General features: G+C 39.9%; 1 protein-coding gene across 1 annotated transcript; it reads right to left on the reverse strand.

Annotated features, from left to right (window-relative positions):
- Positions 1-1,506: 1,506 nt before the first annotated feature.
- LOC113726172 (uncharacterized) lies at positions 1,507-4,934 on the reverse strand. The gene is made up of 4 exons (XM_027249739.2): positions 4,618-4,934; positions 4,399-4,521; positions 2,739-2,957; positions 1,507-2,076 (listed from the first exon to the last, which is right to left on the reverse strand). Exons 1-4 carry the CDS (start codon positions 4,786-4,788, stop codon positions 1,687-1,689), a joined length of 903 nt encoding a protein of 300 aa, XP_027105540.1. The 5' UTR covers positions 4,789-4,934; the 3' UTR covers positions 1,507-1,686.
- Between the last annotated feature and the right edge of the window lie 12,982 nt (positions 4,935-17,916).

Here is a 17,916-nt window from a genome sequence, read left to right on the forward strand (position 1 = left end):
GGACCAGTTGTTCTAAAATTGTCAAGTCTACACCAATGTTTTAAAAACCGGACCGTTAATCGAACCGGTGAAGTGAAAGGGTCGAGGTTCAACCGGTCGGACCGGTTCAACCTCGGTTCAATGAATTTTTTTAAAAATAATTTATATAAATATATATGTGCACAAAATAAGACATGTAATGGATAATTTAATACTTTATATGATGAAAAGTTTACTATTTTTGAATAACTTGGATTTTTAAAAATAAATTTTTTAAATTATAAGTTAAAACAAATAAATTTCATCTCAATTTCAATTATATCTACCAAAAAAATCTTAAATATAATCCAAAAATATCACAATATTTGAAATTATACAAAATTCACGTCTATGAGAATTTAGACATTGTGAACTTAAATTTTAATTTACATTTTGGAATTTAAATTTACAATTTAAAAAAGGAAATTTGGAGTTCGAAGAAAATCAAGAGAATTGAAAATAGAAATGCAAATTTGATAAGAAACAAAAAATTAGATAAAAGTGAGTGGTTGTGGTATTAAATAAATTGGGTTAAAGAAAAATAATTCTTTTTTAACTTTTTTAAATTTAATGGACAAAAACAAAATTAAAATATGGAAGAAAACATCAATAAATTAAAAATAAAGAGGTTTGATTAAAAAATGAGTGGCAAAAGAAAAGATGATAGAGAGAGAGAGAGTGTGTGTGTGTGTGTGTGTGTGTGTTGAAGATTAAAAAGAAAGAGTCATGAAAGGATGATATTTTGTGAAAAAAATGGAACAAAAGAAATATGAGTGTTTGTTTTATATAAATAAGTTATCAAAAAAAACTAATAAGATGTGATAGTGCAACGGTTACTACATTGGTCTTCTATTACAAAGATCTTGAGTTCGAATCTTGATAACTACATTTTGCAAAAAAAAAAAAAAAAAAAAAAAAGTAAAACTCAAAAACCGGAAATAACCGGTTCAAATCCGGTTCAGCGGTTTAGCGGTCCGACCGGTTTTTGACCGGTTTCTTGACAAAGTCAAACTTGGCATTGAACCGGACCGGAACCATGGCCGGTTCGCGGTTCAACCGGTCGAACCGGCCGGTCCGGTCCGGTTTTCAAAACACTGGTCTACACCATGCCCCTGACAATATGCTTTTCTCTATCAAGCTGGAAAACTAGGGCGTTGTTTGGATTACGGGAATGGGACGGAAAGTAAAAGGGAACAACGAGGGAGTTGGTCTTCTGTGTTTGATCAATATTTAAGGGGAAAGGGGAAATAATAAGGAGCAAAACGGAGAGAAACGGAAGGAATGACGAGCTCTTTTTAATATACTTTCTGTTCCTTCCCCTTTCCAAGCAATATATCTGTCTGTTTTCTTTTCCTTCCTCCTCTAATTGAATTAGCCTATCCTTCTTAACTTTCTTTTCAACTGGGGTAGCATCATTCCATTCCTTCAATAGCTACGATGTAACAACTCAATTAAATTGAATGAGTGACCAAGCTGATAGAGACAAAGTGACAATAAGAAGGTAATTTCACAGCAGTTATTAGAAATAGCCATAGAGAATTATACAGTGGAGAAAAACAAGAATGTGTAGTAAGAGACATGCACCGAACCAGAATACAGAGAATCAACAGGAAATGAGCTTCTTCCATCATGCCAGAAACATCCGGAATACCTAAAATAAATATATGGTTAATTAGTCTTTGCCATTTTTCTAGCCAGAAACCGTTCCTTTGCGGCAGCTAACGCGTCCTGATTTCTTTTATGATGGTTATCTCTTGGTTGTTCACTTACTGATGGTTCATCTTTGGCCTTTTCATGTTCGGAAGCTTCAGAAGAAGGATTGGCATCTCCATCGTTAGACTGTTCCCTTGGAGAACGTTGACTTTCATTTTCATGCCTCTTAATCTCCTTAGTTGACTCTGGTTCAGAGTTTGGCAAAGGAGGCACTTCTTCAGGTAATCTGTTTACAGGTTCGTCACTCTGCTTCTTGGGCTTTGTAAACTCGGCCTTACCCCCACCAAAAGCAACATTGTTTCCAAGGCTGAAGTAGAAGTCGGTCAAGTCTGTCTTTTTAGTAACCTGGAGCATTAATGAGTGACTTCAAGTTTACTGATATTGTCCAACAAACTTACAACAGAAAGTCAGAGAACAGGAAGATCAAGGCAGACTATGCACAATTGCTACAAAAATTGTTGTATTCAATTCATTCAACAGAAAGTATAACTCTGATGGTAGTGCATACAGATGACGTCAGTTAAGTTTTACACTACATCATCAGGTATAGAGACTTGAGAGAGAGAATCAAGGACAAAACTTCAAATTACAATCAGCAAAATAACATCTCCAACCTAAAAAGACACTGTAAGTACCAATTAAGTGCAAGATTTTACTCCCAAGAAAGATAGCCACTTGAAAGTCTAGTCATGAAAAAATCATTTAGTAACAGCAGCCAAGAAAATATGCATGCTCAATACAGTACTCCTACAACCCTAGCGCCCTCACACCCCCAATGCCCCATGTACAACAAAACAAAAATAATAAAAGGAGGTATGCAGTAAGAAAAATCATTAAACTAATCTACAGATTAGATAAGAATTGCAAGAAATGATATAATAATATTAATGATTGCCATTCACTAGTGACATCCCGTATCCAGTAATGGGACATAAACATTAATTCACAATCTTAAGCGTGAACAAACAAAATAATGCCAAATGAAGAGTAATGGAAGTGTGGCTTACATCCTCTTTCTCTTCTCGCAGTTCCCGGAGACGCTCTTCCTCCATCCATTTAGCCTGCTCCGCAAGTTTCTTTTTATACGCAGATGTAACATATTTATCTTTGTCTGCATAGAGGTGGTCTTCTTGGCTTCTCTCTTTAGCAAGTTTTCTCTCATAAACTATCTCATGTTCTCTTTCTCTTTGTTTTGCCTTTTCCATTAGTGTTGTAATATACTTAGGCTGCAACAAGAGACCAAATATACGTAGGAACAAATTCAAGGTAAGCAACAAATTTGGGTATTAGTTGGGGGAGAAAAAACTGAGACGAATGGAAAACAATACATACACAATAACATCTAGGAAAGGAGACAAAACCTTATAAAGGCCTTATTTCTTTTGAAGGGAAAAAAATAATAGATGGAAATACAGTTTTTAATATCTCTAACCATCACATATTCATAAACAAGGCGGCTCCATAAGCAAGTAGAAAATCACTAATGCTACTACTAAATTCTTCTTACTTTCAGCAGAAACAAAATATTTATTCACATAAATTTATTCCAGATACATTCATGTGGCTGCAGAAGAGCACAAATGCAGGCAAAACAGAGACGATAGATGATCATGTAGTATATTTTATGTTCCCACTCCCTCAATACTCTCCGTCTCATCACCTCCACATGATCCTCACACAGAATACTGGGGTGTAATATTTGCTCTTTTAGTATTCTGCTTGCTTCTCCTTGATCTATTGGCAATGTTGAACAGAAGAGTAAAGATGCTAAAAAGAGAATATCAAAAGGTAAGTAACCGCTTGCGGTAAAGTGAAATATTACTCAGTTTAATCCAATGTTTACTCACATGCTACAACCCAACTCACCCCCTGGAAAACAAATACCATGTGGAGGGGGAATTCGCTCCCTTATGTACAGAGGCACAATTTGTCATTCTCCTTAACGTATCACCTTGGGTGCTCTAGATGGTTGTAATTTTTGCCAGCCCAAGAGTAAAGAGTAAAATTTAACTCATCCAGTGGATTACTAAAGTTCTATTTAGCATTTCCATGCAAACTATTAAAGCACTAGCTCATCTTAACATCTTGTTGGCAGGCTGCAGGGGAGTGCCTCGCTTATATAATAGAATTTATAGGCCCATGGATCATTTGGTTGCAGACATTATTTCTTTATTCTACCGTGCAAACTACCTTGGCTAGATGCTTGCGAGAATGAGATAGGGCATTAATCTGAACTCTCCAACTACCTTCTTCAACACTAGTCCCTACCTTATTTAAACAGCCTTGCACTTGATCATGTCCATGAAAAGCAACTGCTAGTTCCCGAAATCAAACATGGGCAACTTCACACTATTCCTAATATTCAAGAACTAGCACAAACTTTCATGTTCTTTTTCTTAGTTGAGATCACGAGTAACCAAGATTATCTTACTTGGCAGTTCTTCCCCACAAATTACTGCTATTAAAATAACCACAAAATAATCAACATGCTTCACTATGAATGCTCCTTAAACAACATATAATCACTTGAATTCCAACTTCCACCAAACCACCAGAAATTTGCAGCTAATTTAGGGCATTAATCACTCAGATTAAGCAATTAAATAGAAAATCAAAGCCAACAAGAAAAAGGTAAAAACTTCATAACAGTGAAGGAAAAAAAATTACCTTCCTTTCCTGCCGATCATTGGCAACAGGACGAGCAACTTCATGCTTCATTTGATCATAAACTCCATCATAATCAAACGCCGAGGGATCCTCTTCCAATGCCTTCTTATGCTGCTCCTCAACCTTCAGTTCCCGAAGAATTCATAAAATTCAGGGAAAAAATAAAAGGAAAAACTTCAAAACAAATTTGAAAAAAAAAATCTAATTGACAATACTCACATCTCTAAGAGACTTGTTTTTGTAGGCTTGCCGCGAAATTTCAGCTTCAACGCGGTTATCATCGTCGTCGTCGTCGCGAAAGCCGAGGGACTTGGGAAGAGGAGGTCTAGGAGGAAGTTTCTTTTGTTGCGAGGGTTTCACCCGAAGTTGCAATCCGTATTTTTTCTCCATTATTCGGCCTTGGTAATTAATTGTAGCTAATTTTGTTTCCAATAGCTATGGAAAAATTCGAGGGTTTTTAATTGGGAAATTACGCCCTGTCCGGCGACAATTGGGGAGCGCGAAAGCTGAGGCTGGTGTCAGTGATGAAGTAGCTCTTCTTCTGAGTCAAAATGACCGAAAAACCCCCGCTGACCGGTGAATATATATAGGGACCACGGACAGGAACGTTAGCAACCGTTCCTAGCGGTTTTGTGCATTATTTCGCACACCGCGTAATTTTGTTTTTACATGACATAATTTTATTTGCATAACATGTAATTTTAAAATAAAATTTTGTGGATCCTATACACATTATTAAAAATGAGATACAAGTAATAATCTGAACCGTACAATTTTTTAGGATTAAATTTTAACCGTTAACAGCTCAAGAGCAATTCATCTGATGATCGTTCCTGCCCCTCATCCCATATATATAGTGATAGAGAAGTAAAGCAGAGGTTTCGGGTTTGGGTTTGGGTTTGGGTTATGTTACGAGTTTGGTAATTGTTCATCTTTTCTTTCGCTTTATTATTGGTTTTATTTAAATAGAGAAATAGAGAGTATAGAAAAAGATGGATTACTTTAGACTTATTGCTTCCCTAAAAATTAATACAAGAAAAAACATTAATTCCTTAACAAAAAAAATATATAACTAGTTTTTGGGAAGGAAAGTACTATGTGATTTTGGTCTTTCTGGGGGGAGAACTAGGAGTAGGAATGTAAGCGAGTCGAGCCACTATCGAGTAGCTCGCGAGTAGCTCAGTCAACGATTTGGTTTGAACTCAATCAAATCGAGTTCAAGCCGAATTTTGAACTACTCGAATATACTTTCGAGTCGAGTTCGAGTCAGGAATATGAGAACCCGTAATTTTCATTTTCTAGATTTCTCGTATTTTTATGGCTTGTTTTCTGCATTTTCGTGATTAGAAAAATTTCTAGATAATTTTAAGGAGCAGATATAATTTTTAGATGCTTTTTCTAGTATCGAATGGATTTTGAGAAATTAAGAGCGTATACCGGACGTGGGACCCACTAGTGCGAAAAGTTCGAAAAAATTCGACCAACTAGGTTAAGATTTAGATACTGGAGTTAATTTATCGGGTGTTAAAAGATAAGTAGAGGTTGCAATTTGGATTGATATGAGAGAGACAAGTTAGGTAGGTATTTAATAAAATGTGACAAGTGTCACTTGGCTATTGGTTGGACCATTTGACTACTATTGCATGTCTTACCAATTGACTTAAATATCTTAAAAATTCACCAAAAATCCCTCATTCTTCTCTTCCTCTTGGCCGAATCTCTTAAGCAAGGAAAGAAAGAAAACTCTTCGAGATTTTGGCTTCCATCTTGCTTCAATCAACTTACTAAACCATCCAACCTTGATTTTGCTCCATAAAACCACTTAAGGAAGTGTTGGTGAGTTGTTGTGTGGAATTATTTGGAAAGCTAAGGTGACCAATAGCTCTCTCTCTCTTGTTCTAAGGTAAGTTGTGAAGAACCACCATCCTCCTTTAATTGATGTTTAAATCATGCTTAGTGGTAGTAGAAGATGCAAGTTTATGGATTAATTCTTGATTTGTGGTTGAAATGATCAAATTTTATTATTTTTGGGGATTTTTCTGTTTTAATATAAGTATGATTGTGTGACTATCTATGATGATTGGAAATGGTCTATAATGACTTAAGGAGGTGGGAAAAGTGATTAATTGCAACCAATTTCTGGTTTGGAAGAAATTTCAGAAAACTAGGGTTCTTGAGGGAGCATTCTGTCTGAAATTTTAGGTCCTAGATAGAGGCCGAATTGGCCTTGGCTTAAAACATGAAAGTTGTAGGGAATGACATTTTATAGGTGCCTGCAAAATTTCAGGTCAATCGGAGTAGTGTAGAATGAGATAAGTCGAAATTACTATTGTTGTTCTGATTTTACCCGAATTGGAGAATTGCGCCTGTAATTGGTTGTTTTGGCTGAAATTGCTTCCGAATTAGTTGTTGAAGCCTTCTGATGAAATTTAGCCCTGTTTCTTAGCTTTCAGCTGGATTTGGAATTTCTGGATTTGGACTTGTAGAGCCTGAGTTATGATGTTTCCGCTAGAATGCATTTTGGTGAATCTGTTTTACGTTTTTGATGTAGTATCTTGCATTTTTGACCTGTTTGCACTCAAAACTGGGTTGAGTGACCTTCTGTGATGTTGTAGCCCTGTCTTTTAGTTTCGAGATGGTGGGTCTTGCACCCTCATCCATAATCATAGTGAAATTGGTGCCATTACCGCAAAACGAGGACAAAAACTGTTTTTTTTCAAGGCCAAAGCTAATTGCATTTTCGAATTTTCTGGTTTCCTTTAATGTTTGTGTATGCTTAGGGAACCCTGTTTTGGTAGTATATAGAATTGGTTTATGACTTGTAATCGAGTCTTGTTGTGTTCATTTGAATAGTTTAGGGCTTGACTTTCATATTCGGTTATTTCCTAGCTAAATTTTGTACTTGAATGCCATTAAGCCTAGTGAACGGCTTTTGGGAATGAGATTATTTTTGTACAAGATGTTGGGACTGATTTGAGGAAATAATGAAGCCATGATGGCTGGAAAATAGGTAAACACAAGGGATATGCTGCCGAAATTTTACTTGAAGGCTAGTTGGATTTACTTGTGTTTTGAGCGAAGGGTTTTTAGGTTGTTTGAACCTAGGTCTTCATGTTACCTTTTCGTTATCAAAAATCATGTTTTGCATCCTTGCTTTAGTAAATTTGGCGAGGCATACGACTGGTAGTCGAGCCTCGCATGTGCATTCTGTATACTCAATTTTGAAAGTGGAACCTTCAATTGTTTTCCTTGGATTATTTTAGGTTTTATTGGTGATTAAAGCTCTCTTTTGGGAGGTATCTGCACTGACCCTGGTGAGTGTACTACTCACTTGTGTGTTACTATATGGCTTTGAATGTAAATTGCTTGAAGTGAATTGAATGTGACTTGATTGCAGTGAAAGTGTACTTTATCACTCTCACTTATATGCCTTATATCATTGTTGTCATGTTATTGGAATGTTACGTGAAATGTTACATGAAATGAAAGTACTCGACTTGGTGTCGATTAGACGAGTATCCAACGACTACAAATGTTATCAATGAGCTCAACCCCATTGGTAGTTGATTGAATCGAGCCGGCGAGGGATTGGTCGTGCCAATTAATGAACCCTGGGTAAAGTTATATGGAATCTTGTAGTATGCGAGACTCTCGATTCCGGTATACTCGAATAATACCAAAGTGCAAGTGTTTGGAGTTCGGGCCCGGTAGGGGGATGTTAGATGGAAGGAGTGGAGATAAAGCGGAGTCTATGGTTGGTTACTTTTGAACATTGACGGAGGGTCAATGACGTCCGATCAAGAAATGCAAACGAGGAAAGGGCTCTTGAGAGCCATCTGTATCCTTTTATCATCATATTTGAAGTGTGCCTTTGCTTATTTTTACTAAATTGAATGAAAGTTTGATGCTTATATGCACTTGGGTGCGTAAGTGATAGTATCTCACTGGGCAATTAGCTCACACCGTTCTTTTGTTTTCCTTACAGGAATATGACTCTTTTTGGAATGAATCTTGATAGATGGTTGCCGAATGAACTAGATGTATATTTCTTTTGTATTGTATATGAAGGGAAACCCTAAATGTATCTTTAGGGCCGATTTCACTTTCAATTTGGCAAACCATGTATATATTCACTTTTGAAAACTTTTGTATGCTACTTTGGGTTGTAATTGCTCAAATTCCATATGTGAATGTTTACTTGATAGTTGGTTGGGTTCTGACGGGTCGGTTACTATTCATGGCCGACTCCGAATTTTATTTTTTTATTTTGGGTTATTTTGCCCTTTTGCCTTGTTTACGCGCGTTATAAGTTCTGGAACAAAATAGATCGCTCTAAACTGTACCGTTAGTCCTGGCGAGAGTTGGGCAGGCAGTCTGCTAACCTCTTTGGTTCGCCTTAGGGGAAGGTAGGGCTTTCACAAGGAATTTGCGGCTTGTGGGTCGACGAGTTACTCGTCGAGTCGGATATATTTAATTAATATATATATAATCTAAATAATATATATGTATTAAAATTATAAAATGACCGTTATGAGTATAATTTATACTGAATTTACAAGTGTACATTTTTCTAGTCGAGTCAAAAAGCTTGATTATACTCAATTTGATAAGGCCTGACCTTTGGTCGAACCTTATTGAGTCGAATTTCGAGTTTAAAAGAATTTCCTCGAGTCAAGTCTCGAGTTGCGATTTCTAGGCTCGATCGAACTCAAGCTGAGCTCGAGTCTAGTTATATATAGGTAGAGTTGAGCTTGAGTATAGCAATACTAAGAGTATGCTGTTCTTTAACATTTTTTAGGACAAATGTTCTAGTTCCAAAAAGAAAAGAAGAAATAGATACTAGAGGAGAGTACACTTTTTTCATTTCTCATTCTGATCAAAAGATTTTATATTGTTACTATATTTAGTAGTATTTTTCATTCTTTTTTAATGTGTAAACTATATTTGCTGGTAACATCTCCAAATAATAATAGCAATCCAAAATTGGTACATCTAAATCAAACTAGATACAAGTGGTGCATCATGGATTTTTTTTTTCTTTTGTAAAAAAGAGTTTATTTTGCATATTTTCTGATTAAGTGTAAATTCAAATTACTAATCTATAAGTCCTATACAAAAGATATCATATGATTCATGCTATTTATTCTTAGTATTCAAGCTTTTGATAGATTTAGTCATTTTATTGTTTCAATGTGACAGCCCCACCTTCCCCTAAGGCGAACCAAAGGGGTTAGCGGACTGCCTGCCCAACTCTCGCCAGGACTAACGGATCAGTTTACGTCGACCTAAAACGGTCCAGAACATACCCACGCGCACAACCAAGTCAAAATCACAAACTAAATAAAAATAAAAAACGCGCCGATGATGAACAATGCCGGACACATCAGAATCCGGAGTTCAACCATACATCAATCCAACATATACATACATTGAAATTCAACATTGACAACCAAATTGGCATGCCAAAACTAGTCATTATGGTTATACAATGTTCGGTTTGCCAATCAAAAGATGAACCCAATACACATTAGGGTTTCATGCAAAGAGCTATTCAAAATAGACATATACATGGCTCAATTTGGCAACCGACAAGTATGAACTTTTCCCCAAAAGTGATCATTTTCCTGTAAGGAAAACAAATGGAACGGAGTGAGTTAAAGCTCAGTGAGTTACTACCATAATAGCAGCTAAAATCACATAAGCATAACCGTTCAGTTCAAGTATGCAAATAAGAAGTAAATCAAATCAGTGAAAGGATACGGTTGGCTCTCAAGAGCCCATTTCCCCGCTTATATTTTTGATCCAACATCATTGACCCTCCGTCAATGTTAAGAGTACCAAACCGTGGACCTCACTTTACTTCCATTCCTTCCACCCAATATACCCCAACCGGGCCCGCACTCCAATCAGTAACTTATGGTAATACTCGAGTATACCGGAATCAAGAGTTTCATTACTACAAGATTCCCCAGTACAGTCCCCGTGGCATGACAATTTTCACGACCAAACCCTCGCCGGCTCGATCCAATTGACTACCAAACGGGGTTGAGCTCAGTGATATAGTAAAGCCGTTGGACATTCGTCCAAACGACACCAAATCAGTTTTCCATGAATGGAATTCAGTATCTCATATAACAAGTGCAGTATTTCAGTAAAACAATTAATAGCCATGAATGGAATCACAAGGGGTGAGGGCGGTCAAGTACACCCTTACCTCAATCACTTCCAATAACCAAATAAGCATTCAAGGTATCAAATTCACATATAACAAAGCCACATTTTAACATTTAAGTGAGTAGTATCCTCACCAATCACGTAAGTGATATTTCATGCACCGTGATCAAAAGTGCGTCGTGAACCACCGTCACGCCCTAGAACACGTAAACAAATGCAATGAGACTCGATAACGAGTCATATAGCAATGCCAATCATAACCCCCAATAGGGTTTATATGCATAAATAAGCATCATTGGTAACCAGAAATTAAGAAATGGATTTAGCTTAAGCCTTAATAAAGAAACCGTATTTGATCTCAATATGCGGTAATGGCACCAAATTCACTACGATTATCGGATGGGGGTGTAAAACCCACCGTTTCGAAGCTAAGAAACAGGGCTACAACAATGTAGAAGGCCACTCAGTCCAAATCCTAGTACAACTAGGTCAAATATGCAAAATACGAAACCAGAATTACCAAAACAGGTTTGCAAATCACATAATGCTGTAATGAGTCCAACTCAGTCTATACAAGTCCAAATGCATTGATTCCAAAGGCATATGGTAGCTAAGACATCCAGATACATTTCATCAGAAGGCACCAACATCTAAATCCAAAGAAATTTCAGTCAAAAAGGCCAATTACAAGGGCAGTTTTCGCATTCTAATCAACCCAGAACAGCAACAGTAAAATCGACATATCTCACTCTACACTACTCCAAATGTCCTGAAATTTTATAGGCACCTCAAACACATCAATACCTACAACTTTTATGTTTTAAGCAAAGTCCAATTCGGCCTCTAACCCTATGATCCAAAACCGGACAGAATAAGGGGTGATAAAACCTAACTTTCCACAATTCAATCCAAACCCAAAATTGGTTGCAATTATCACTAATTCACACCTACTAGAGTCTTTCCCCCTCATTATCAACCATCATAGATGACCACAACATCACATTCATATTAAACCAGAAAATTTCTCAAAAATATAAAAACTTCACCAAATCACTTCAAATCAAGAAATAAATCACAAATATCATCACTTTAGCCACTACTAAGCATAACTTAAGCATCATTAGGTGTAGGAGTATGTTCAATCATCACTTACCTAGTATACAAGAGAAGAGGAGTTGCAGACCACCTTAACTCTTCCAAAAACTTCACCAAACTCACCACTAACACCAAATGGAAAGGTTGTATGGAGTAGAAACTAGTTTAGGCAATTGGTTTGGATGATTTGAGCTAGTTGAAGGCTTGAAGTTTGAAGAAGTTTTCTTCCTTCTTGGCAAGAGAGAGGGCCGGCTATGGAGGAGGTAAGAAATGGTAATTTTTGTGCAATTTTTAAGATATTTAACCATTTTGGTCAAAAGTCAAAAACATGAATAGTAAATCATAAAGTATAACCAATAAGAGAGTGACACTTGTCACCTCTTAAATGCATTCTTATATTTCTTTTTCCTCTCCCATCAATCAAATCCCACTCTCTACTTATCTCTTAACACCCGATAAATTTCACACAGTATCCGAAACTTAACCTTATTGGCCGAATTTTTTCGAACTTTTCGCACTAGTGGGTCCCACGTCCAATATATATTCTTAATTTTTCAAAAACTCTCCAATACTAGAAAAATCATCTAAAAACTATAACTGCTCATAAAACCCACCAAGAAAATATTCCTAAACCAGAAAACGCAGAAAACATGCCATTAAAGGGTTTAAACCCTAGGAAAATTACTAGGGAAATACGGGTTCTCACACTCTCTCCCCCTTAAAAGAATTTCGTTCTCGAAATTTCTCACCTTAATTCCCGAAAAGATTTGGATACTTCTTTCGCATTTCCTCTTCCACTTCCCAAGTAGCTTCCTCTACCCCATGATTCCTCCATAGTACTTTCACTAGCGGAATCCGCTTGTTTCTGAGCTCTTTGACTTTCTGATCGAGCACTTGGACCGGTTTCTCTTCATAGGCCAGTGATTCATCTACTTCGATATCCTCCGGTTGCAATACATGGGATGGGTCAGGATGGTACTTCTTTAGCATCGAGACATGAAATACATCGTGGATTCGAGAGAGACTGGACGGTAGTTCCAATCGATACGCGACCGCTCCTACCCTTTGCAGGATTTTGTAGGGTCCGACGTACCGCGGTTGAAGTTTCTTTCCTTTTCCCGCTGTGATACTTCGTAAGGGTGTGATTTTGAGAAATACATGGTCTCCAACTTCAAATTTCAAATCTTTTCTTCGGTTATCCGCGTAGCTCTTTTGTTGACTCTGAGCTGTTTGAAGTCGTTGCCATATCAACTTGACCTTCTCCTGAGCCTCTTCCATCCATGGAATAGTTGCCGGGTCTAGTGCTTTCTTTTCACCAACTTCATCCCAGTAAATCGGCGACCGGCACTTGCGTCCGTAGAGGGTTTCGTATGGAGCCATTTGAATCGACGAATGGAAGCTGTTGTTGTACGCAAACTCTACTAAGATCATGTGTTGACCTCAGTTGCCTCCAAAGTCTAGAATGCAGGTTCGTAGCATGTTCTCGAGAGTTTAAATAGTCCGTTCCGACTGGCCAACCGTCTAAGGATGATAGGTCGTGCTCAAATTGAGTTTAGTCCCCAGAATTTCTTGAAACTTCTGCCAAAACCGAGATACGAACCGTGGATCCCGATCGGAGACGATGCTTACAGGAACACCGTGTAGTCTTACTATCTCGTCCATGTACAGTCGGGCCAACTTGTCCATTGAATACTTCATGTTCACTGGCAAGAAATGAGCCGACTTGGTTAATCGATCCACGATCACCCAAACGGCATCATGTCCTCTTTGCGTCCTCGGTAAACCTGAAACGAAGTCCATTGTGATGTTTTCCCACTTCCATTCGGGTATCTCCAAGGGGTGTAACAAACCCGATGGTTTTTTATGCTCTGCTTTCACCTGTTGGCAAATGAGACATTTCTGCACATACTGAGCGATTTCCCTCTTCATATTGTCCCACCAATATGTTCCTTTCAGGTCTTGATACATCTTACTGCTGCCCGGATGGATTGTATACTTGGACCGATGAGCTTCCTCCAGAATCTCCATTTTCATCGACTCTTCCCTCGGTACTACTATTCGATTTCGATACTTCAAAATACCCTCAGGACTCAAAGTGAAGTCCGTAGTTTCTCCCTTTTCCACTTTCTCTCTCCACTTCCGTACCATCAAATCTTCTTTTTGTGCCTCTTTAAGACGTTCCAGTAGAGTGGAGGCCACCCTAACATTGCTAAATATCACCTTATGGCTTCCAAGACAGGGTCTCCACTCGCACACAGATTCTAACAAATCCCACTCCTTAATCATTAACCCTGCTACTTGCACCTTACGACTCAAGGCATCTGCTACCACATTTGCCTTTCCCGGATGGTAATTGATCGTACAGTCGTAATCTTCCAGGAATTCCATCCACCTTCGTTGCCTCATGTTCAGTTCCTTCTGGGAGAAAAGGTATCTAAAACTTTTGTGATCCGAATACACTTCGAAGGTCACCCCATATAGGTAATGCCTCCACTTTTTCAGTGCAAAGACAACTGCGGCTAATTCCAGATCGTGAGTCGGGTAGTTCTGCTCGTGAAGCTTCAATTTCCTAGAGGCGAAAGAAATCACATTCCGGTTCTGCATCAATACACACCCCAATCCTTCTCGCGACGTGTCTGCATACACCGCAAACCCGTCCACTCCCTTTGGCAAGACCAGTACCGGAGGCATGGTCAATTTTCGCTTTAGTTCCTGAAAACTTGTCTCGCACCGGCCGTTCCAGATAAACTGGCCATACTTCTTCGTCAAGTCAGTTAAAGGTCCTGCCAGTTTGGAAAAATCCTTAATAAACCTTCGGTAGTACCCAACTAGCCCTAGAAAGCTACAAATTTCTGTGGGGTTTTCTGGCCTCTTCCAATTTGTCACGACCTCAACCTTCGCCGGGTCCACCAAAATACCTTCGTGGGAGATCACGTGACCTAAAAATGCTACTTTCTCCAACCAGAACTCTCATTTACTAAACTTGGCATACAGTTGATGTTCCCTTAACGTCTGCAATACCACTCTCAAATGCTCCTCATGCTCCTCGCGTGTCTTAGAGTAGACCAAAATATCATCAATGAACACAACGACAAATCGGTCTAGATAGGGTTTGAAAACCCTATGCATTAGATCCATGAAGGCGGCGGGAGCATTGGTCAGTCCAAAGGGCATAACGGCGAACTCGTAATGCCCGTATCTTGAGTTAAAAGCAGTTTTCGGAATGTCCTTCTTCCTAATTAACAACTGGTAGTATCCTTGTCGGAGGTTCAACTTCGAAAAGACTACTGCTCCTTGCAGCTGGTCGAATAACTCGTCGATTTGAGGCAGTGGATACTTATTCTTGATCGTAACATTGTTCAGCCCCCGGTAGTCAATACACATCCTCAAAGTTCCGTCTTTTTTCTTCACAAAAAGGACAGGAGCCCCCCAAGGAGACCCACTCTCGTGAATGAATTCCCGCTCCAAAAGATCTTGCAATTGCAACTTAAACTCCTTAAGTTCTGCAGGCGCCATTCGGTAAGGGGTCTTTGAGATAGGTGAGGTTCCAGGTAATAGATCTATTCGGAATTCTATCTCCCTTTCCGGAGGTAAGGCTACTAACTCATCAGGAAAAACATCCGGAAATTCCTTCACTATGGCCACGTCTTCCACTTTTAACTTATCCGTAGGGGTGTTAATTAAAAAGGCCAAAAAACCTTGCGTCCCTCTACTTATCAGTTTCCTAACTCGAATGCCCGAAATTAGAGCAGACGAAACTAACCTACCCCTTATATCCAACATTAAGGTTGCCTCGCCGGGAATGCGAAATTCTACTATTTTCGTTTTACAATCCAGTTGGGCGTTATATTTGGCTAGCCAGTCCATACCCAAAATCACATCGTACCCCTTAATGGACAAGCTAATCAGGTCTCCTAAAAATCTCCTTTCACCTACCCATACATCACAATCCCTATAAACCATACTAGTCACCAAACGTTGATTCCCCGTAGGTGTACTAACTTCTAGGTCATATGGTAAATTAGCAGGTTTTATATCGATGCCACACATGAAATCAGGGTTAACAAACGAATGAGTGGCACCAGGATCAATTAAAACTTTGGCAAAGCGGTGAAAAATAGGGATCGTACCTTCTACAACCTCAGAAGATTCTGGAACCTGATAGGGCTCTAAGGAATACACCCTCGCCGGCACCTTAGGTTTGGACCCATCTCCCTTCGCTGGTCCAGTATTGGTCCTCGACGCTGGTTGGCTCCCTTTTCCGTCTTGTTTCAGGACCGGCCATGTAGCCAATTGATGGTCTGCGCTTCCACAACGCAGACATTTGCCCTGTTTCCTCCAGCAATTATCTTCGGTGTGGTTTGCTTTTCCACAATGCCCACAGGGACCACGAGGTGCCGAAGTCGAGCCACTCTGAGCATTTCCTCTTTGTTCTCGCCCAACTTGACCACCCCTGAACGGAGTCCCTCTGCCTGAACCCGATTGTCGACCACCACCCGTTTCTCGTCCAAATTTAGAGGGAGTGCTCTTCTCACCCTGTCCGGAAGTACTCCCAGGAAAGCCACGCTTCTTCGCCTGGAAGTTTCGGACCTGCAACCGCGCACTTTCAACTCGCTGGGCCTTTTTCATTGCCTCGCTAAACGTAGTGATTTGAGCCACCGCGAGGTCTTTCTGGATCTCAACGTTCAAACCCTGAATAAAGCGCCTAACCCGTCGGTGCTCAGTCATGATTAATTCAGGCGCAAATTTGGACAGGCGGGTGAACTGACTCTCATATTCCGCCACAGTCTGAGCCCCTTGCGGGAGTCGGATAAACTCGTCCTCCTTCCTCTCCTGGACTAGAGGAGGGAAAAACTTTGCATTAAATTCTCGGATGAAACTCACCCAAGTCCTAGTCGTCTGCTCCCGCTCCCACTTCTGTCGGATCACGTTCCACCAGGAACGGGCCGCTCCCTCAAGTTGAAACACGGCAAAAGTCACCTGCCGTTCATCAGGGTAGTGTAAGGCTACGAATATGTCAACCATCTTTTCAAGCCATTTCTCAGCAACGTCAGGGTCGGGTCCCCCAACAAACTTTGGCGGGGAAAACTTTTGAAAACGTTCGAGTGCTCTATCTTCGCTCTCGATATGATGGCCAGGGTTTCCGGGGTTAGGGTTTGGGTTCTGGCCCTGTTGTTGCACTACTTGTGCTAGAAGATTGGTCATTTGCTGCATAGCAGCAGTTATTTGTACATTCGGGTCTATTTGCGGTCCAGGATTGGGTCCAATAGAGGTTTTCCCGTACCCGTAACTGGTGTGGGTTGTCTAATTCCGCGCCCACGTCCCCGACCACTTCGTGTACCTTCCATAAGTTCTACTTGGTCTAGGCAAGAATACTAAACCAAAGTAATAACAAGGCATGTAAGTAACACTTAAACTTTCACAATAACACATATTTATACATTCCAAACATGATCACAAACATATATATACAAGCCAAACAAGATCAAGCCACACAAATATATATACAATCAGTCAAGTCAAGTACGGCCAAGGCACGTACGTACATAAACGATCCCCCCGAAAATTGGCCTATCAAAAGAGATTTACACGTAGCTAACCCAACATCCAAAACGGTTAGCTAAGGCTCTATCCCTATCCCTATGTACATACAAAAAAACATCAACTATCCCAAAAGAAGCTTGGAAGTCAAGGCCTAATCAGTCGCTGGGCTCTGGGACCCAGGCGATGGGGTAAACTCCTCCCCAGCTTCAGACCCCGCACAGGAGTCCTTGTCGCTCACTCCCTCCACTACCTCGGTACAGAGGTTCAGGATTGCAGCGGCTCGATTCCTCACCTTTCGAGCCCTCTTAGACTCGCGCTCACGCGCCTCCCTAAGCTGGGCACAGAGATCATCAACTCTATCCTCAACCTCTAGTACATCGTACTTCAGATCCTCGATCCTCTTAGCTTGCCCCTCGTTGGCCGCCCTTAACTGATTCACCTCAACCTCAAGCTTAGCATTAGCTTTTGCCAGCTCCTTTCTTTCCTTCACAACCGCCAAAACGAGGGCATTCGGGTAAGCATAAGTGTGGTGGCACTCGCAGTGTCTACGGCAATTAGCCGGACTCCAACGTAGAACGGCCCCCTTTGGCCGGATCTGGCACTTAATCATCGGGAGCGCTACACGGGGTCGCTTGCCCGCAGGCCATCACTAGGTCCACTGGATCTGTCCATCCTACACCAAAAGTGTAAATAAGCATCAATAAG

This window comes from Coffea arabica, chromosome 1c (genome assembly GCF_036785885.1).
Source record: "Coffea arabica cultivar ET-39 chromosome 1c, Coffea Arabica ET-39 HiFi, whole genome shotgun sequence".
In the NCBI taxonomy this organism is placed as follows: Eukaryota; Viridiplantae; Streptophyta; class Magnoliopsida; order Gentianales; family Rubiaceae; genus Coffea; species Coffea arabica.

Excerpts from the sequence above, each read along its gene's own strand:
- LOC113726172 (XM_027249739.2), bottom strand. The coding sequence starts at position 4,788 with ATGGAGAAAAAATACGGATTGCAACTTCGGGTGAAACCCTCGCAACAA. Across the intron at positions 4,522-4,617 it reads AAAACAAGTCTCTTAGAGAT|GTTGAGGAGCAGCATAAGAA; the intron begins GTGAGTATTGTC and ends CGGGAACTGAAG. Across the intron at positions 2,958-4,398 it reads ATGATCGGCAGGAAAGGAAG|CCTAAGTATATTACAACACT; the intron begins GTAATTTTTTTT and ends CTCTTGTTGCAG.